Source organism: Xenopus laevis, chromosome 3L (assembly GCF_017654675.1).
Source record: "Xenopus laevis strain J_2021 chromosome 3L, Xenopus_laevis_v10.1, whole genome shotgun sequence".
In the NCBI taxonomy this organism is placed as follows: domain Eukaryota; kingdom Metazoa; phylum Chordata; class Amphibia; order Anura; family Pipidae; genus Xenopus; species Xenopus laevis.
This window is the reverse complement of record NC_054375.1, coordinates 107,779,788-107,801,686: the sequence shown is the minus strand read 5'-3', so window position 1 is coordinate 107,801,686 and position 21,899 is coordinate 107,779,788. Positions and strand designations below refer to the sequence as shown.

General features: G+C 39.6%; 1 protein-coding gene across 2 annotated transcripts; it reads right to left on the bottom strand.

Moving 5' to 3' along the window:
* Positions 1–4,321: 4,321 nt before the first annotated feature.
* lysmd2.L (LysM, putative peptidoglycan-binding, domain containing 2 L homeolog) lies at positions 4,322–17,914 on the bottom strand. Of its 2 annotated transcripts, none has more exons than XM_018250903.2 (3): positions 17,277–17,914; positions 13,809–14,166; positions 4,322–4,885 (listed from the first exon to the last, which is right to left on the bottom strand). In XM_018250903.2, exons 1-2 carry the CDS (start codon positions 17,610–17,612, stop codon positions 13,819–13,821), a joined length of 684 nt encoding a protein of 227 aa, XP_018106392.1. In that variant the 5' UTR covers positions 17,613–17,914; the 3' UTR covers positions 4,322–4,885; positions 13,809–13,818.
* Between the last annotated feature and the right edge of the window lie 3,985 nt (positions 17,915–21,899).

Genomic DNA, 21,899 nt, shown 5'->3' with positions numbered 1-21,899 from the left:
ATTTGGAAATGTCAAACCTGTGGCTCTTCAGCTGTTTCCGGACTTCACATTCCACAAACCCCCTGGCAGTCACTGGACACTGGGAAATATAGCTAACCAATAGCAACAGAGACAAGGGTTAGCATGCACTTATTTAAACATATAACAACTCTAAAATCCAAAAGAAAATGAAAGGAAACTTGTTTAGAGTGCTTATCTGTGGACATTTGCAATTGTACTCTATAATTTAATTAATTTAAAGGGTAGCAGCAGTAGACAAGGGTTAGCATTCACTGATTTAAACATATGAAAACTTTAAAAATCCAAAAGAAAGGCAAAGGAAACTTGTTTAGAGTGCTCATCTGAGCACATTTGCAACAATACTCTCTAATTTAATTTATTTAAAGGATAGCAGCAGTTTTATACTGCCAGTCAGAACTGAGAACACAGCAACTTTATCTGTAGACTTCTGGGCCTGTGGTCCAAGAATTAATTGAGTCAGAATATTCAGTGTACTGCCATTCTGCAGCTCAGCATACATTTCTAAGTTACTTGCAATTATTCACTGGAGAAAATGATTACATATTAATATAACCACTGAACCCCTGGGCTTCTAGCCCTGCAGTTGGAAACTGCAAAAAGCATTAAAGGGGTTGTTCACCTTCCAAACACTTTTTTTCAGTTGTGTTGTTTTATAAACTGTTCTCCAAAAATAAAAAATGTTTTTCAATTACTTTTTTTTTACCATTTTTCCAATTTCACTGTCTCTGGTGTTTGAGTCTGGCAGCTCAGTAATTGTTACACTTTTTCAACATTTAGTTGATACACTTCTCAGCAGCATCTCTGGAGTATTAGCAACTATTGTATCAATTCTAACAGCTGCCTTTAATGAAACTCAGGGATTCTGCTCAGCAGGGACAAAGATAAGAAATGTATCAACTTAATGTATCAATTTAGAACAGTTTACAGGGTCGGCGACCCACCTCCCAGAGCTGCTTTAGAAGCAGAAAATTTACACTTTAGATATAATAGAAAAATTGTCACACACAGAAAATAGAAAGGAAATGGAAAAAGTCTTTATTTCTGGTGAACTATCTGAATTGTACTGAACTGAACAAAATGTTGAAAGGTGAACAACCCCTTTAAAGTGGACCTGTCACCCAGACATACAGTAAAAATTTGTATAATAAAAGTCCTTTTCAAATTAAACATGAAATCCAAATTCTTTTTTTTTTATTAAAAACTCATTTAAAAATCAAATATTGCCTGCCCCTCCTCTACGCCTTACGCATAGAGGTTGGGCAGGAAATTACTTTTACTTTCCATTCAGCACTTACTAGATGTCACTGCTCTCCCCACCATTTAATTGTGTTACCAGGGCATGGGGATGGACATCAGGTCCCCCATAGTGGTGCACAAACAAGATTTTGAGATGATGCCAGGCTTGTCTTAATAACAGTGTCCGCAAAATGGCTCCTGCCTGCTTGCTATAATTATGAATTCCCACAACGAAGGAAACGATTCAAACACGTTTATTTTGCTTCACTAACGTGATAAAATAGGATTTGGAATATTATTTTTGTGCGACCCTTTAAAGTCGAGTTTTCTTTCATTTTTTTATTTTACATCCCCTTTAAAATATCCAACCATGTATTAAAGCTTACATAACAAAAGGAGAATTGCTACCTCATTTTTCTGAGGACAAGTTATGGTAAGAGAATGCCTGATTACGGTCTGTACAGTATGCTCCTAGTGATACCTAAGAAATGCAAATTTGGCTGTGCTGCTGAACAAATTTCTGTACTGACAACATGGTGATTATATGGAAAACCTTTGTATTGAAAACTAACCAAATGTGGGCATGTGTAATAAGTAAAAAGCATTGGTATGAAAGCTATACTGTAGATCAGCGGTGCCAAATATGTGGACTCTGACGAAAAAGGTAGCGTTCAGTAAAATTCGCACTTTACTGAATCCGTTCGCCAGAGCGTAAAGTCGCCTGGCAATAGAGTGGGAACGAGCACTAGCGATGGTCTAATTTGCTAGCGAATTGTCCTCTACGCCGGTTAGTGAATTGGCAATGTCCCTGCAGATTGGATTTCTGCCGAATTGACGCTAGCTTCGCCCTTTAGTAAATCTGCCCCGATATACTAATTGTGAGGCATTTTACTCTTTACTACTGAAGTCTATTGGTAATGTAATAAACCTGAAAAAGAACCAGAGGTAATTTTCTCATGTTAGAAAGAGAGTTTCCCTATGGCAGGAAGAAAAACTGTGATTCTGCGATTGTATTATACTTCCCTGTAAAATGCAGATGCACCAAAAATGGTCAGTAAATCAGGCATGCATATATGTTCTAGAAAAATGTACATAACTATGTACTTAACAGGAACATTTTTAATTGTATTTTATTCTGGCTTTCATTGCACACCAAAGAACAGCTTTGATACGGTTAACATCTAAATGTAATATTTATAACATACAAAAAAGTTGACATAAATAAAAATATATAATGATAAGAAAAATGTCTTGCTTTATAAATCTCTGTATTGCTAGAAGGCAAAGGTGAATTATGCTTGCTAGAATGTCAGAAAACATTCAGCGGCGGATTTCTCCCCTGGGCGCCAGAGGCCTCGGGGTGCTAGCACCCGCGATCGGCTCGCACCATTCCCACCTCTCGCGCAAGTGTGCGGTGCACATGCATCGAAGTGCTGGGGAACTCTGTGTTCCCCATACATTCTAGGATGCAGCTAGTCGGCATGCTGCCCCTAAAATTTCTCCGCCCTAGGCCCAGGCCTTGCCACAAAACTGGGCCTGCAAACATTTCTTTCTAGACAATAAAAATTTTTTAATAGCAGAACCACATAGAAATGAAAGTGGGGAGAGGTGATCAAGCCAAAATTATAGCCATCTCACCTGGAAATCCCATTTCATGATGGATTGCTATTTTGTTGTATGGGACCTGTTGTTATCTAGAATGCTCGGGGACCTGGGCTTTTCCGGATAATGGATTTTTTCTTAATTTAGATCTTCATACCTTAAGTCTACTAGAAAATCATGTAAATATTAAATAACCCCAAAAGGCTGGTTTTGCTTCCAATAAGGATTAATTATATCTTAGTTTGGATCAAGTACAAGTTACGGTTTTATTATTACAGAGAAAAAAAAATTTGCAAATTTGGATTATTTGCATAAAATGGAGTCTATGGGAGACGACCTTTCAGTAATTCTGATCTTTCTGCATAATGGGTTTCTGGATAATGGATCCCATACATGTACTTAAGTCCTTTTAGTGCTCCACACTTCTACTATTTGCTTTTTATCATTTTAGGGTTAAATAACAAATGATGCTTAACCTGGTGGATAATGTGCAAGATTTTCATCTTTTTTGTGTACATTTACGCAATCCTCTGAAACCATTTAATCCACAATCATGAGGCTGGTTATGACGGTCGTTCTGCATGACAAGCTGTAATTGGAAGGAAGGTAAAATGTCAGACTTTATTCAACATTTATACAGCCAGCACTTCATATCTTACAGTACTGCAATTTTGTAGGAATAGCAGTGGATGTTCTATTAGTAAATAGAAGACAGTGTGACATTTAAGAAAACATTTTCCTTAAAGGGATATGATATGTCAGATTTCAAAATTGAATATAAAAAAAAAAATCTGTTTGCTCTTTTAAAGAAATGGATTTCATTGCAGAATTCTGAAGGAGCAGCACTAGTAACTGATTTGTTTTGGGAAAAAACATGTTTTTCCATGGCAGTATGCCTTTAACTTTATGCAATGCTAATCAGCCTATCAATGCTTGCCATTTTTTTTCTACATCGAAATAAAAAAAAAATTTTTTTTTTTTTTTATATTATATCAAACATTCCCTCCACTGTATTTTATTAAATATGTTTGCTAAATGCACTGCATTCTTGCTTTGAAAAGACTGGGAAAACCTGGGGGAAAAGAGTTAGAATTCTGATGTTTACTTGAAACAAATTGCTTCTTTTTTTTTTTCAAAACCCACTATGGTATTAATGAACATCATGAACTAAAATGACATACTATTCAGCATTATTGTAACAGCTTAATGCCCAGATCTAACCGGTCCTACAAACACATACATGGTACATTGTATTTTGATTTTTTTCACAAAACATACACCATACTCAGCCTCATATTGCAGTCAATGGGACAAAGTTCAGGCAGCAACCCATTCTGATGGAAATCTTTTTTTAATCACTTTATAGGGTTTAGGATTAAGAAGATCCTTGAGATGAATGCTGGAAGTTGGAACAGTTGTACTTAGACTGTTCAAATGAATTAAGAATAACTGCCACTCCAAATAAGTCACGGAAAGAAGTTTATTTTAAAATAGAATGAGTCAGAACAATAAAATCACATTGAAACACTAAAGGTTTTTTGCACTCAACAGACCTTTGTGGGTCTCAAGTAACAGCAATATAAAAGATAAACAACCCAAAAAAGTGACCAAACCATTGATAAAATGAGCAGTGAAACTAAAATACAGATAGAGTATTGCAAATGTAATACAGTCTGCAGCCATATAACAGAATGTCATAAAAGTATGGATATGTCATTGGTGTCCCTTTTTAAATTCAAAATAGACAGCAAATTGTTTATTTGAAGTGCCTGCAAATGACTTGCTTTTAATATATAAATATATGTTTTAAAGGCTGCCATATGTATTTGAAGGCAATATAAGGACACTGAACTATTGCAAATAAATCAGTGCAATCATAGTAAAAATATCAACAATAGATTTGTACATCGGAAGTCTTTAAGATTAGATGTTTGGTGTATGTGGAACCACAGCCATTGCTTTTCTAAGACCACATCTTCTTGTTTCTTAGTGTTGATAGGAGCAAGTTGCATAGGAGCCGTCATGTCTACAAATAAAACAACAGGTTTAAAAACAAATATTTACCTTGATGCAAATATATATACAGGTATGGCATCTATTATCCAAAATGCTTGGGACCAGGGTTTTTCAGGATAAGGGATCTTTCTGGAATTTGAATCACCTGTTTGTAAGTCTGCTAAAAATAATTTAAACATTAAAGGGATTCCGTCATTATTTTTATGGTGTAGTTTTTATTTCTAAATTACACTGTTTGCAAAGCAAAAAATTCACTCTACAATATAAAATTTAATTCCTGAACCAACAAGTGCATTTTTTTTTTAGTTGTAATATTGGTGTGTAGGCAGCCATCTCAGGTCATTTTGACCAGAACTTCATGATGGAACTGTTTTTGGACAGGTTATTGTTTCTCCTGCTCAATATTACTGAAAACATTGCCTTTAGACCTGGATTTTACTATTGAGTGTTGTTCTTAGATCTACCAGGGAGCTGTGTTCTTCTGTTAGTGAGCTGCTATCTGGTTACCTTCCCATTGTTCTGTTGTTAGGCTGCTGGGGAGGGGGAAAGGGAGGGAGGGGGTGATATCAGTAAAGCGTGACTGAACATTATAAGAGCACAAGTCACATGACTGGGACATCTGGGCAACTGATATGTTTAGCCCCATGTTTTGAAAAACAGATTTCAGTGCTGAAGTCTACTGGAGCAGCACAATTAACTGATGCATTTTGAAAAAAACATGTTTTCCTATAACAGTATCCCTTTAAGTAAACCCAATAGGGTAGTTTTGCCACCATTATGGATTCATGCAGTTTAGTTACCATCAAACACATGGTACTGTTTTATTATTACAGAGAAAAAGGAAATTATTTTTGAAAAGTGTTTACTTAAATTAGACTCAGTGGGAGATGGATTTTCCTGTAATTCGGATCAGTCTGGATAATGGGTTTCTGGATAAGGGAAAACTCCTAGAGTTTGGGTTTTAGAATACTGTGAGGAACAGTAAAGATGATCCAGTGTTCTTGGTTCACATTGACATCATCAATGGCCATGGTTGGCTCATGAAGAAAAAATCAGGGAATTATAGTTACATAGTTAAATAGTTAAATTGGGTTGAAAAAAGACAAAAGTCCATCAAGTTCAACCCCTCCAAATGAAAACCCTGCATCCATACACACACTCCTCCCTACTTTTAATCAAATTCTATCTACCCATACCTATACTAACTATAGAGCTTAGTATCAGAATAGCCTTTGATATTATGTCTGTCCAAAAAAATCATCCAAGCCATTCTTAAAGGGGAAGGAAACCTAGTCGGCGCAAACCCTCCACCCCCCCTCCCGTTTGTTGCCCACCCTCCCTCCTCCCCCATGGCCTACCCGTCCCTCTGGGCAAATGCCCCTAACTTGTTACTTACCCTTCTGCGCAGGTCCAGTCCAGGTAGTTCACCGACGACATCTTCTTCCACGCGATCTTCTTCCTGCTTTGAAAGGCACATGCGCAGTAGGATCATTTCGCTGGTACGATCTACTGCGCTTGCGCGTGACTTTTGGCGCATGCGCAGTAGATCCGTACCGGCGAAATGATCCTACTGCGCATGCGCCAAAACGCCGTTCACAGCAGGAAGAAGATCGCTGAAAAAGGTTTCCTTCCCCTTTAAAGGCATTAACTGAATCAGCCATCACAACATCACCCGGCAGTGCATTCCACAACCTCACTGTCTTGACTGTGAAGAACCCCCTATGTTGCTTCAAATGAATGTTCTTTTCTTCTAGTCTAAAGGGGTGGCCTCTGGTACGGTGATCCTCTTTATGGGTAAAAAGGTCCACTGCCATTTATCTATAATGTCTTCTAATGTACTTGTAAAGTGTAATCATGTCCCCTCGCCTTTTTTCCAGAGAAAACAACCCCAACCTTGACAGTCTACCCTCATAATTTAACTCTTCCATCCCTCTAACCAATTTAGTTGCACATCTCTGCACTCTCTCCAGCTCATTTATATCCCTCTTAAGGACTGGAGTCCAAAACTGCACTGCATACTCCAGATGAGGCCTCACCAGGGACCTATAAAGAGGCATAATTATGTTTTCATCCCTTGAGTTTATGCCCTTTTTTATGCAAGACAGAACTTTATTTGCTTTAGTAGTCACAGAATGACACTGCCCAGAATTAGACAACTTGTTATCTACAAAGACCCCTAGATCCCTCTCATTTAAGGAAACTCCCAACACACTGCCATTTAGTGTATAACTTGCATTTATATTATTTTTGCCAAAGTGCATAACCTTGCATTTATCAACATTGAACCTCATTTTCCAGTTTGCTGCCCAGTTTTCCAGTTTAGACAAATCACTCTGCAAAGTGGCAGCATCCTGCATGGAACCTATAGTTCTGCACAATTTAGTATCATCTGCAAAAATAGAAACAGTACTTTCAATGCCCACCTCCAGGTCATTAATAAACAAGTTGAAAAGCAAGGGACCTAGTACAGAGCCCTGCGGTACTCCACTAACAACACTGGTCCAATTAGAAAATGTTCCATTTACCACCACTCTTTGTAGTCTATCTTTTAGCCAGTTCTCTATCCCGGTACAAATACTATGTTCCAGGCCAACATTCCTTAATTTAACCAGTAACCTTTTGTGTGGCACTGTATCAAATGCTTTAGCAAAGTCTAAGTAAATCACATCCACTGCCATCCCAGAATCGAGGTCTCTACTTACATTCTCATAAAAAGAAATTAAGTTAGTCTGGCAAGATCTATTACGCATAAAACCATGCTGGCACAAACTCATAGTATTATGATTTGCTATGAAGTCCAGTATCTTATCCTTTATTAACCCTTCGAAAAGCTTTCCTACCACTGACGTCAGACTAACTGGCCTATAGTTTTGAGGCTGAGAACGGGATCCTTTTTTGAATAGAGGCACCACATTAGCAATTCGCCAGTCTCTTGGCACTATGCCAGATCTCAATGAATCCTGAAAAATTAAGTAAAGAGGTTTGGCAATCACAGAGCTAAGCTCGCTAATTACCCTGGGATGAATACCATCTGGCCCTGGACCTTTGTTAATCTTAACATGTTCTAGTCTCTTTTGAATTTCTTCATGTGTGAACCATGCATCATTAGTTGTATTACTAGAATTGGGACTGTTAAGAAGGAAACCTTCACTTACTGGTTCCTCATTTGTGTAGACAGATATAGTAAGATATAGTAAGATTCTAGAAGAGTGAATGCATCTCTTAATACAGAGAAGACTGACAAAAGCAGAGTATGCGGTCTTTCCGTAATTTGGATCTTCATGTCTTAAGTCTACTAAAAAATCATGTAAACATTAAATAAACCCAATAGGCTGGTTTTGCTTCCAGTAAGGATTAATTAGAAACGGTTTTATTATACTTCTCAATAAATCTGAGACCATTGCTTTGCTGGTATACATATAAAACAGACCTGACAGGATATTAAGGGGCACATTTACCTAGGGTCGAAGTAAAATCCTTCGACTTCGAATATCGAAGTTGAAGGATTTACCACTATTCCTACGATCGAACGATCGAAGGAATAATCCTTCGATCGAATGATTAAATCCATCAAATTGAACGATTAGAAGGATTTTAAACCATCGATCGAACAAAATTCCTTCGATCCAAAAAACATTGGAAAGCCTATGGCGACCTTCCCCATAGGCAAACATTGGCCTCGGTAGGTTTTAGGTGGCGAACTAGGGGGTCGAATAATTTTTTAACGAGACAGTACTTCGACTATCGAATAGTCAAAACGATTTTTAGTTCCAATCATTCGATTCGAAGTCGAAGGTCATAGTCAAAGGTTGAAGTAGCCCATTCGATGGCCGAAGTAGCCAAAAAAAACATTCGAAATTCGAACTATTTTTCCTCTATTCCTTCACTCGAGCTAAGTAAATGGGCCCCAAAATCTCCAGTTAAAAAAATGCTCACAACATGACATTATTTTATATGACACACACCTCTGACTAAGGGAAGCTTTTAAAGGAGTTGTTTTACCTTTAAATTAACATTTAGTATGAAGTAGAAATGGGTATTGAGACACTGCAATTTTTATTCATGAGACCCATGACAACACTGAAGGATGTACAAGCCTCAGCGGCTGAGATTAGAGAGACATGCACACAACTGTTGTCTGGGTCTTTCACCAGTTACAGATTTATGGGAGAGTGGCAAAAAAGAAAGCCACGTTTAAAACCGAAAAAACTCACATCTCAGCTACAGTTTGCCAAGCACATGGGAGACTCTGAAGTCAGATGGAAGACTGTTCTATGGTCTGATGAGACCACAATTATCATTATAAATACTCCAACCCAACCATGGTGGCGAAAGTATCATGCTGTGGGGATGTTTCTCTATAGCCGGCCCAAGAAAGCTTGTGATGGTAAAATTAAAGCAGCAAAATACAATGAAACCCTGGAGGAGAACCAAGTTAAACTTTTCTATTTATCATGCTGTATAAAAGTGGAGTGAAACATTACCAGTGATGTTGCCCAAAGCAACCAATCAGCAATGAGATTTCAACAGAAAACAAAAGCAAAGATCTGATTGGTTGCTATGAGCAACATCACTGGTAATGCTTCACTCCACTTTTTACACAGCAACTTTTCAACTGGTCTTTTATTTGCTTTTCTTTAATGCCTTTCCTGATTTCAAATTGGGGCATCCTCTCCCACTCACATCCCACTCTCACTTTCAAATCAGTACCTAGTTGCTAGGGTAAATTAGATCCTAACAATCACATAGCTACCATGATTCCAATTGCAAATGGTTTCAGAATATGACCGTTTGCCTACTAAATAACTTAAAGGTGACCCACTCAATCAGTGTCCTGCAATGGCAGAGTTGGAGTCCAGATCTAACTTAGGCTAGGGGTACACGGGGTCCAAAATCCGCTGGCTGATTTCAGCCCTACCATGGGCTGTAGCCTCCTCTCTTTTTCTCATTCGTAAGTGCTGAATTGGCTTTGACGCAAACAGGATCAGCGGATTTCGGCAGAGAACCACGGGTCTCTGATTTTTGAGCCAAGATACACCGAATTCTGTTCACTATGCTTCCAATTCAATATTTCTTATTGTGGAAAAGAGAGGCGGCTATTGCCCGTGGTAGGGATGAGATCAACCAACATATTTTAGCTAGCAGATTTCAGCCCCCGTGTGGCCCTAGCCTTAATAGAAAATTTGTGGCTGGACTTGAAAAAGGCTGATCCATCTTAACCCCAATGCAACCTGAGGAATGGGGACACATTGCAATGTCCATATGTCCCATATAGAGATCTACAAGCACACGCTCAGGGCTGGAATTGCTGCCAAATCTGTATCTATTCAATACTGACTTAAAAAGGTGCATACTTTTGCAATCAGTTATTTTGTGATTCATTTAAATCACTTTGCAGAGATCTGTTTTCTCTTTGTCATGAAAGATCAGATCTGTTGTGTGACAAAACATTACACAGAAGTCATGCTTTGTGTACAAAACATCTGAATATTTCTCTGAATACTTTATAAAGGCTTACCAGGTTTATTTCTCCAATGTTACCTTCTCAATAGACCTCAGCAGAAAAGTTTCAATATGTTGTGCTGGTTAATTTGCAGTCCGACCCTGGCTATAGCTGCTGGCCCTATAAATGCTTCACCAGCAAGCAACCAATCAATGAAGGCTACGAGTTCCAAGAGGCCATTCAGGGGTGCGGTTGAAATAAACGAGGTTATGACTCTACACTTGTTACATGCTGGAAGTTAGGGAAAGTATTGTATCTGACATCAGCCATAGCAGGTAGCTTTTATAGCTGATATACAGAAGGTTCAGGTATCTAGTTTCATTGTGGTTTTAGCAGATGCGCCCAGTGTCCTATCATTTGGCTCCTTACAATAATTTATATTATTTATTTTAGTTTATTTAAATAAAACACCATTGCCCAAGGGGCAATACATTTACTAATACAGGTATGGGACCTGTTTTCCAGAATGCTCTGGACCTGGTGTTTTCTAGATAATGGATCTTTCTGTAATTTGGATCTTCACATCTTAAGTCTACTAGAAAATCATGTAAACATTAAATAAACCAATATGAAATAAATAATATGAAATAAATAATATGAAATAGGCTAGTTTTGCCTCCAATAAGGATTAATTATATCTTAAGTACAAGGTGCTGTTTTTATTATTAAAGAGAAAAGGAAATCCTTTTTAAAAATTTTAATTATTTGGATTATTGAATATAAAATGGAGTCTATGAGAGACGGCGGCCTTTCCGTAATTCTGAGCTTTCTGCATAACAGGTAATGGATCGCATACCAGTATCAATAGAAATCCTGTCACCATATGTTAGTTAACATGCTACTAATTAGTCTATGGCAAACAGATTGTGAACTTCAAGTTCCACAGTGTTTGCCAATATTACTGTGTTTATTATATTTCACTTATATATTTGCTTGTTTTTTGTTTTTTTTTTAATATTCTGGCTTAACATCAGAAACTTCCTTTTTAGTATTTAGTTGTTGTGAATGTTATTTATTGCAATGTAAAAATTTATGTTTTTAGTCCCAAGAAGGCTGGGTTTGCAAATAAGCTGCATATAGTTGTACTAACAAGACATGTTTAGGCCAAGACATGGGTTATTAGCGGACACCTCACTCAACATTGTTGAAACCCAAATCCTCTTTAGTGCCCACACAGTATCTTGTATTAAAGCAGCTCAGCACAATTACAGAGATTTCTGTAGGAGGAAATGTCATTAGAAGAAGCTGAATTTGGAGGTTCCCCAAGCTTATATACAGTTTAAAAAAAAACAGTGTCTGACAGCTGAAAAAGGACACATTCTGAACCCGACCTGAATAAATCAGCATAATAAAGATGAGTTGGAGAGTGTGTTCCTAATTCATAATGAGGGAAAAGTTAAAGAACAGGATGAGTGTATCAGATTTTGACAAAAAGGGAAGAAAAACTTGAAAAAAAAGTAATTTACCAGTTATATTCAGCTGAGCATCAAAATTTACCATATGATTTTAGGATTTCCCTTGTATACCAGTCCTATAAAGGCTTAATTTTTGCCAGCCATTCCTCTTGCATTACTTTCAAATTTGTATCATTCAACTATGCCATAGGCAAAATATCAGCACATAGTAATGAAAGTGCTGGTGCCCTGGAGGTACGTGTGTAACTGGGCATTACAGGCAGACCAAAAAAGAAAGCCCTGCAAAGTGCTGAGAGGGGTGGCTACAAGCTACAGGCTACAAATGTGCTTCATTGATGCCACTTCCCAACTGAATAGGTTCATCCTCCACACCTTCTCCCACCCTGCATCATTTGCACCTTGCATAGCTTATATTAAAAGAGAACAAAACCATCCCTCCAGCCCTAGGCACCCTATAACAGCCCCTTACCTGCACCACCAGTTACTCTTGTATCTGTGTACCAGCTTTAAAAAAAAAAAATAGACAGGGTTGACAGTCCCAATCTTGTGCTACTTTGGATCCTCTTTCATGTGATCTCTGACATGGAGTATACACAGCTAAAGCCAGGTCTGCAGGGACGATCCACCAATGAGGTGAGTTGAGTTAAAAAAATTCCGCTCCTGGTAACTAAGAGCTGAATTTCCAGTTTTCACCCAGGAAATTCGGCTCTTCTAGTGCAGAGAGCGCAATTGCGCTCTCTGCACTAAGCGACATGGACCACCGTGCCCTCTCCGGCACTCTAAAGGTGAGTGCCGTTGGGAGGGGTGGGGGCGGCAAAAGAAGGCCACCTCAGGCGCCATAATGGCTAGAATCGCCCCTGCGGGTCTGGAGTAGCTTTAAATACACATGCTAGCCAGCTTGCATAGAAGAAGATTCAAAGCTAACCCAGCTGTGCAACTCTGCATTAAAGTAGGTACACAGATATTGATCAGGGTTACAGAAGGGAGTGGGAAGGGGGCAGTTGAATGTGGACTGCAATATAAGGTGATCATACACAAAGTGCTCAAGGATACTCAGAAAGGCACTTTACCTGCACTAGATGAGAAAGTGTAACAGATAGTATTTTAATAGCAGCATGGCTCTGGAGCCTGGGAATTAGTCAATCTTACTAATTACATACTGGCAGATTGTATGTCTTTTTTTAGCAAGTTACAAAACACCCAATTACTCTAGTAACAGCGCATAATCGCCAAGGCTCCCCAAATTATATCTGTTTTTTTAAGACCATCCTCTACAGGTCCAACTTTTATTTTTAACCCTTCTGCTAATGGTACAGAAAACAAATCAGTGTACTTCAATTAAATGGTAGTTTTAAATAAAAATATATTTAAATGCGCTGTTACTAAGGTTTTTTTTTACTAATTTATTAAAATGTAGCCTATTAAAACTATAACTTCTTTTAACAATATTATGCATCGATTCCCGATCCCCTCGCAGCAGCCAAGTTCCTCTCCTCTTCTCTGCTGCTGATGGAGCTGCATTGGATTTCCTTCTAAGTAGTCACAGTGCAGTAGTAGAGTATCTTTTGGAGACAAGTGCCAATCCAGCTGCACCAATCAGATCAAAGACCAACTTTAGCTCAAGTTGGAGCACTATTGTCTCAGTTGGCTTACCAAAAGCTCCTTATAACCTCCAATAGGACCCTTATTGTTTTTGCAACCCCTTTACACATACAATTGAAAGGCCTGGCCTCGGAGCAGGATATGATTTATTTGGGGTGTATCAAACTTAATTATAAATATTACTCTTCATAGGAGGGACAACTCCTATAAATAGGTTTGTACTAGCACAGGTTCTTTTCTAAAAATGATGCTGAAACTTTTCACAATATAGCCATAAAATGAATTTCTCATTTACTTTCTTCCTACACTGCTGCAATCATTCTACTTATGATTGTAGCAACATTTCCTTTTATAGCAGAACTACCTGTATTTAAAAATGCAAAGATAATTAAAACATACTACTCAATTCTCACCAACTTTAGGTTACCTGAGGTCATCTTCTTCTTTTAGCCTCTGGGCTGCCTGAGTAGACCTCTTTATCTGTAAGTCCAATCTCTGAAGAAAGTCCTTGGCTGACAGCTCTTCATCTGACGTAACAATAGGCTGATTTGTTTTTGCAGAGCTGTCTATAGAGACAGTATGAGACTCGGCTAATGCAGGCTCTTCAGTTGGAGAACTACAAGTATCCTGGGTTTCATTCTCTGGAGAGTCCAATGAGCCAAGTCCATTAAACAGGGAGCCCTTCTTTGAGATAACTGGAATATTCAAAGATTTCCGCAGAAATATACAGTCGGTAGAAAACAATTTATTGGCTCTTTTAATTTGCTCCATCTAAAATCAAAATAAGAAAACAAGTGTGAAGAAACTTAAAAACATACATTTACTTACCAGCCGTACCAGTTATATGAATATGGTACAATGTAATGCAAAAAATGGTAAAATCTTATAAGCTTCATAGCTACTTATTTTTAAAAGGGTGATTTACCTTAAAGTTCACTTTTACTATGTTATAGGCTGGACAATTCTAAATAACTTTTCAATTGGTCTTCACTGTTTATTTTGCATAGTTTATTTTTAATTATTTGCCTTCTTCTTCTGACTCTTTCCAGCTGTCAAATGGGGGCCACTGACCCCATTTAAAAAATAATGCTCTGTACGGCTGCCAATGTATTTTTATTGTGACTTTTATTACTTATATTACTATTCAGACCTTCCCATATCTATATTCAGTCTCGTATTCAAAGCAATGCATGGTTGCTATGTTAATTTTAACCCTAGCAACTAGATTGTGGAAATTGTGGAAGCTGCTGAATAAAAAGCTAAAAAGCACCTAAACTACAAATAATAAAAAATTAAAACTAATTGCAAATTGTCTCTATCGCTCTCTACATCATACTAAAAGTTAACCCAAAGGTGACCAACCCCAACCAATACAAAAGATCTGCGGTGTACATTTATTATGTTGTCCTAGATAGTCTTGGAAGTATGACTATATATCTGCTACACCAATGTTTACATATGCAGGTATAGGATTAGGGTATAAAATGCAGGTATAAATTAAAGGAGAAGGAAAGGTTAAAACTAAGTAAGCCTTATCAGAAAGGTCCATCTAAATATACCAGTAAACCCCCAAAGTAATGCTGCTCTGAGTTCCCTGTCTAAAGAAACTCTGCATTTCTTTCCTTCTATTGTGTACACATGGGCTTCTGTGTCAGACTTCCTGCCTTCAGCTTAAACCTCATTGCCCTGGGCAAGAGCATGCTCAGTTTGATCCTCTTCCCCCGCCCCCTCCCTTCTCTACTGTAATCTGAGCCCAGAGCAGGGAGAGACTCAGGCAGGAAGTGATGTCACACCACATTAATACTGCAGCTCCTTTCCTAAACAAACAGAGTTTTTAGAGCTTTTTACTCCGGTATGGTAAAACATTCTACAGAATAAATATAGCATTTTAGCTTGCACTATTGCAGCTAATCTATTGGCAATAAAATGCCTCCGTAGCTTTCCTTCTCCTTTAAGGAAGATGAAATTAGGGATGCACCGAATCCAGGATTCGGTTCGGGATTCGGCCTTTTTCAGCAGGATTCGGATTCAGCCGAATCCTTCTATCCGGCTGAACCGAATCCTAATTTGCATATGCAAATTAGGGGCGGGGAGTGAAATCGCGTGACTTTTTGTCACAAAACACGGAATTCGGTTTGGTATTCGGCCAAATCCTTTATGAAGGATTCGGGGCTTCAGCTGAATCCAAAATAGTGGATTCTGTGCATCCCTAGATGAAATTAATTGCATTTGTATTATTATTATTATAGGGATATTCTTATTTACTTGCAGCTATAATTCATGTATAATGTGCCAAACAGTATCATTGGAGGCAGCGCCGATTCTGGGGCTGCTGCCGCCTGCCTCCTCTCCCACACCGCGCTTAAAAATTAGCGCCGAAGCTGGTCTAAGGGGGCAGTGTCGCTAGTGCATTAAGCGTAATTGCGCTCTTTGCACTAGCGGAGCCAAATTTCTGGGTTAAAACACGGAAGTTCGGCTCTTACAAGAGGCGGCTTTTTGCCGCCCCTTGTAACTGGCCACTTCCTTAGGCAAGGGTCTCACCTTGCCTCATGGCAGAAGCGGCCCTGATTGGTGGGGTAGTTTAATTAGGTTTAAAAAAAAACAAACAATTGCCATGTCTTCTGCTGCATGGAAAACTGGAAATTCACATTCATATCGAATACTAGTCTTTGTTTATGGCTGGTTTATCGCTGACATTTTTTGGCAGACCAGCAATCAAAGTATTCACAAGGAATAGTTGGCAGCTACCTGATCTGTTATGGATCATTTAATCTTAAAATGAACTTTAAAATGGCGGTTCACCTTAAAATGAACTGTAATGGGGTTGTTCACCTTCCAACACTTTTTCAGTTGTTGGTTTCAGGTAGTTCACCAGAAATAAAGACTTTTTACTTTCTATGTTTTTCTAGTATTGAAGTTTTAACTTTAATTTTTCACCTTCTTATGTATTTCTAAAGCAGCTGGGGGGTTGCCGACCCTGTAAACTGTTCTAAATTAATACATTTAGTCGATACATTTCTTATCATTATCCCTGCTGAGCAGAATCTCTGGGTTTCATTACAGGCAGCTGTTAGAATTGATACAATAGTTGCTGATACTCCAGAGATAATGCTGAGAAATGTATCAACTCCATGTTGCAAAATTGTAACAGTTCAGAGTCTGCACCTGAATTACTGAGCTGCCAGACTCAAACATTCAACTTCAAGTCAGGAAAAATGGTAGAAAATGTAAGGTAATTGAAAAAAAAAAAAATCTTTATTTCTGGAGAAGGATCTGAAAACAACTGAACTGAAAAACAAGTGTTTAGAATGTGAACAACCCCGTTAAAGAGATAGTCGACCTTATCATGAATATACACATTTGGTCTTCATTGCTTGAATGGAGACATACAGTCAGGGTGGGTTGGTGTATAGAGCTGAGTACAGTAGATGGGCTCATTTAAGGTAATTAGGGGTCATGTTGGCTGAGGAGTAACAAAGCACTAGTGAGGGAGTACAAGGGGCTTCTAGTGAGCCTGTTCACTGTGGATATTGGATCATGCTTCCCTACATACAAGGAGGGTATTTATTAACACTGGGCAAACGTGCCCATGGGCAGTAACCCATGGCAACCAATCAAATTGATGCATTCATTGTTCTGTTTACAGTTGGCTTTAAAAAGCTAATCAGCGATTGGTTGCTATAGGTAACTGCCCATGGGCAAATCTGCCTAGTGTTGATAAATGAGCCCACTATACTTTTATTTTTTTAATAAATGGTCATTTACACAGTGTAACAGCAACAGGAGCATTAAACCATCCCTCAATATCCCCCCCCAGACTCGTTAGGCCGCCCCTCATCCATCCTGTGTGTGAGTAGGCCCCATCCCCGGCATGTCCTTACCGTGACTCCGTACTTGAGCGCGATGCCTTGAAGGGTGTCGCTCGGGCTGAGGCAGTGCTCGATGTATCTCTCGGCCAGGGGGGCCGCCACACTGCCTGTGCTCCCGTACGAGCGGGTTTTGGTGCTGGCCAGGCTGAGGGACAATTCGGCTTCAGACTCGAGTCCTGGAAACATGGTGTAACCATACCGGGAGCCCCCTTCCCTGTGAGGCTGAATCACCGGTGAAAGGTCAGCCATCTTCTGGGGGAGAAGCTCCGGTAACGGAAAATACAACGCAACAGAGCCAGGAGCCCCTTTCTTGCATCCCCCGCACGGACCGACAGAGGGCGCTAACATCACGTCCCGCCGGACTGCACTGACATAGCTGCTCTGTTCCCTTCTAGTCGCTTCTCTCCTCGTATTTTCTCGGTTATCCGTGTCCTTATGCTCTATACTCCCGTCTTTACTTCCCTGTTCTCATGATACTATCGCGCGACCCTCTAATTCAGCTTTACACGCTCCTACAAGTCCTTACATGTCATGTGTGTCACAGCAGGTGTGCAAAAAACAACACACAGGCCTGTATCCAGGAATAGGATGAACAACTGGAATGGGGCCCTGGAGCAAACTTGTGCTGCTGCCTTGTCTTCTTAGTAACCTCCCTTATATACAGTATCAGCATGGGCAGTACCCTAGGAAGGATTGCCACCTCACCCCTTTACTACTGGCCACATATTGGACCCACATCTTCTGTGGCTGATCAGCAATTTAATTTGGACACATTCTTAAAGGAGAAGGAGAGCTCCAGTCGATGGTTGTTAGGGCACCCCCTAAGGATTTAACGACTTTCTTGATACCCCAGGACAGTGCTCCTGTTAACAGGAAACTTCCCCAGCCGAGGGCATTAGTGAACGAGCGAGCAATCCTCTTCCTTCTTTCTTTAAGGGTTAGTTCACACGAGGAGATTCAGCGAGATTTTGTCGCCTGGCGACTAATCGCCTCTTCTTCTGGGCGACAGTCTCCCGAATTGCCTCCACTTGTCTTTCCATCCGCTATAATGAAAAGTCATCTGCGCTAAAGCACACACGGCGCTTGGTTTTCCGAAGTCGCCCGAAGTTTCCTCGTGAGGCAACTTCGGGCGATATCGGAAAATGAATCACCAGTGAAAGGTCAGCCATCTTCTGGGGGAGAAGCTCCAGTAACGGAAAGGACAATGCAACAGAGCCAGGAGCCCCTTTTCTTGCATCTAAAGCACGGGCCGACAGAGGGCGCTAACATCACATCCCGCTGGACAGTTCGGGGAGATTGTCGCCAAGAAGAAGAGGTGATCACCAGGCTACAAAAATCTCGCCAAATCTCCTCGTGTGAACTAACCCTAAGATCCCACAGTCGATGCATACACAGTAGACAGAAAAATAGTGCTTTTTTTGTTAAAGGAGACATTTTGTGTAAAAAATAAGAACGTACCAATGCGTTGTACTCCTTTAGATATAGAAGAATTGTGCTTAAAAAAAGTAGTGTTTCAGATTGATTTATTGAATATCTCTTCAAAAACCCTAATAATCTCTTCCACTTCCTGCTCCCTGAATTCCCAGGCTGTGCAGGGGAGCCGACGGCTCTCAGCTCACGGCACTGTAGGACAGGAACCAATCAGCAGCTAGAAGGACCTGAGCTTGTGTGTCTGTGCTTGTGTGACTGCAGGGCTGTGATTGGCTGTCCCCCTCCTACTGTGCTTCTGGCAGGGACTGTTAGGACACGCCCACCCCTCATTTGAAACAGGGACCAGAGAACATATATAGGGAGCTCTAATAAAGGGGCTATTTTTTTAAGATAATATCAATTTTTAGCACCATGTAAAAGCAACACCATATATTACTCATACTGTAATTACCTACAAAATTAAGTTTTTTTTCATTTATCCTATATGTCTCCTTTAAAGTCTGCTTCTAAATCTACTGCACATGCACGCCAGTGTGAAGGAAGGAAGACTCGCTCACTACTGCCCCAAGTTGTCGCAGTTTTCTTCTAGCAGGTGCACCAGCCCAGGGTATCAGGTAAGTCATTAAAATCCATGGGGGTGCTCTAACATTTGGCAAACCACCCCCCCCCTTCTATTGGAGCTTTCATTCTCTGTTTAGTATGTTAAGGGATGGCCAGTTCTAAGCAACTTTCCAATTGATCTTTATTATTTATTTTTTTGATAGTTTTTTAATTATTTACCTTCTCCTTCTGTCCTTTTTTAGATGGGTCACCTAACCCATCTAATAAAACAAATTCTCTTTAAGACTAAAAATGTATTGTTATTGCTACTTTACAATTGCTCATCTTTCTATTCAGACCCTCTACTATTCATATTCCAGGCTCTTATTTAAATCAATGCAATATGCATGGTTGCTAGGGTAATTTAGTTCCTAGCAATTAGATTTCTGAAACTGCAAATTGGAAAGCTGCTAAATAAAAAGCTAAATAACTAAAAAAAACACAACAATGAAAAATGAGAACCAGTTGCAAATTGTCTCTATCATACTTAAAGTTTGCTAAACATAGATAACCCCTTAATAGCGGCACATAAATCAGTTCAGTCTGCAGCATGCTTCTAAATCCGTTGCTAATCACCCATGCATACCTCCCAATGTGCATAGAGTGGCAATTTTATGGCTACACCCCCTAAATACCACATCCATTTTACAACATTTGTCAGGTAATGGAGAGTTTGAACATATTTCTGGGGGTTTTAGGGTCAGGTTTTTTTTTGTGGTATTACAGTTTTGCTAATGTAGGTGAATTGCCCTTTAAGCTGCAAGTCACAGTTTCCCCAAGAGACTTGCTTATCTTAAATATTTACAATTGTGTCTTTGCTTATCTAAAATTGTTACAAATTTATCTAAGTGCAGGTGCTGAGTATTCTGGGCTCTCTGCCAAGAAAACTCAGACATTTCAGAAACATTGAATCTTTTTGTGGCTGTTCAGTGCAGGCGATCAAAGAGAAACTCAGGACATTTCAGTAAGAATCCCAGACAGCAGGCTGAGCTGTCAAAATCACGACTGTCCCGCAAAAAACAGGACAGTTGGGAGGTATGGCCATGCAGGATGTGGATTCAATGGGGCATTAAAGGGTGAATTTTCGCCAGGGAACAATCTGCGCCACTTCGTCAAGCGAAAATTCATTACCACTACGCTAATTCACTAAAATGCAAAGTTCCGTCTCAGCAGCTGAATGCTGGCAAAGTTTTGCTAGCGTTAATTCAACAGCTCGTTCTTTCAACAGCGATCTTTCAATAGCGTTCAATTCTGCCTAGCGAAACTCCTACGTTTAGGTCAATTTGAATAGGGGGGTTCATATAGGTCATACAGATGTCTTTATTAGTGATGCTGGTGCAAATGCTTGAAGTAGCCACTTATTATTGCAAATGTCCAAGGAAGCAAAATAAAGACAAAAGAGATCCTCTAATGCCCTAGACTTGAGCCCACCCTAAAACAAATGTGGCATACCCCTCAAATTGGGAAAAAAAAAATTAATACAAATAGTTAGATCCCGTTTTAAAATATGAAAAAAGCCAGCGTTTTTAGAACTTTTATGACTTTTCGAGATACTGGACATGATTTCACTAACATAAGATTGAGGAGGATGTAGCTCCATCTTATCTAAGGTGGTCGAAGGAAACTCTGGCAAAAGAGGTAATGTTCTGTAAAATTCGCACTTTACTAAATTTGCAGAGTAACAATCGTTTGCCTGAGCGAAAATTTGTCTGGCGCTAGGGTGCAAAACTACGCTAGCAACGGTCTCTTTCACTAGCGAATTGTCCTCTACGCTTATTAGTAAATTGCCGATGTCCCTGCAGATATGATTTCTGGCGAATTGTCGCTAGCAACGGCCACTTCGCCCTTTAGTAAATCTGCGAATATGTGGCCAGTGTTAAAGCAGCTGGGGGCAACCCTAATAGGGTGATCTTCTGCTTCACTAACTATAGTTTCGTGCCCATTTGCTGGCGTGTGCTGGGAAAGGTACAGTGCTGGGAGCCACTGCCTCAATTCCACCTGGTGCCATAGACTGGTCCATTGCATGGTATCCGACTGATAGGGCCACATGCTGAATAGAAATATACCATACAATGGAAAAAATATGGTATGGCCACCTTGTTCTACTCATTTTGGGCTGAACAACAGGAAGTGAAGGGAATCGTCTGCAGTGCTGCATAGCAATAAACATTTACAAGGCATAATAAACATCTTTAAAAGGGCTGTTACTAACCACTACAAGGAAGTTGCAGCTTCTCTTAATTTCTTCATTTATGTCAACTACAGGCTTGGATTGGTATCTTTAGATGCTGCCAAATGCCAAAGGGGTTGCTGCAAGATGCTATAAACAGCCACTTGTTACTAAGCCTGTGGAGGGATGTTTGAGCCTGTTTTGTTTACTTGAAATGCCAGTCACAGTCCCGCTTCTTTGTGTACCCAACCTTCTCAGTATTATGCATGAAAAAAGGTGGTAAACCTAACTGACTGATATCCATAGTACACAAATATTGCAAAAAATAAGAATAAATATATCAGAGGTAAGGATTTTATTGTGGTTAAGGCAGGGTTTCTTATCCTGATCAGTTTTCTTGGCAATGTTTACCCCACGGGTGACTAAGTTATCAT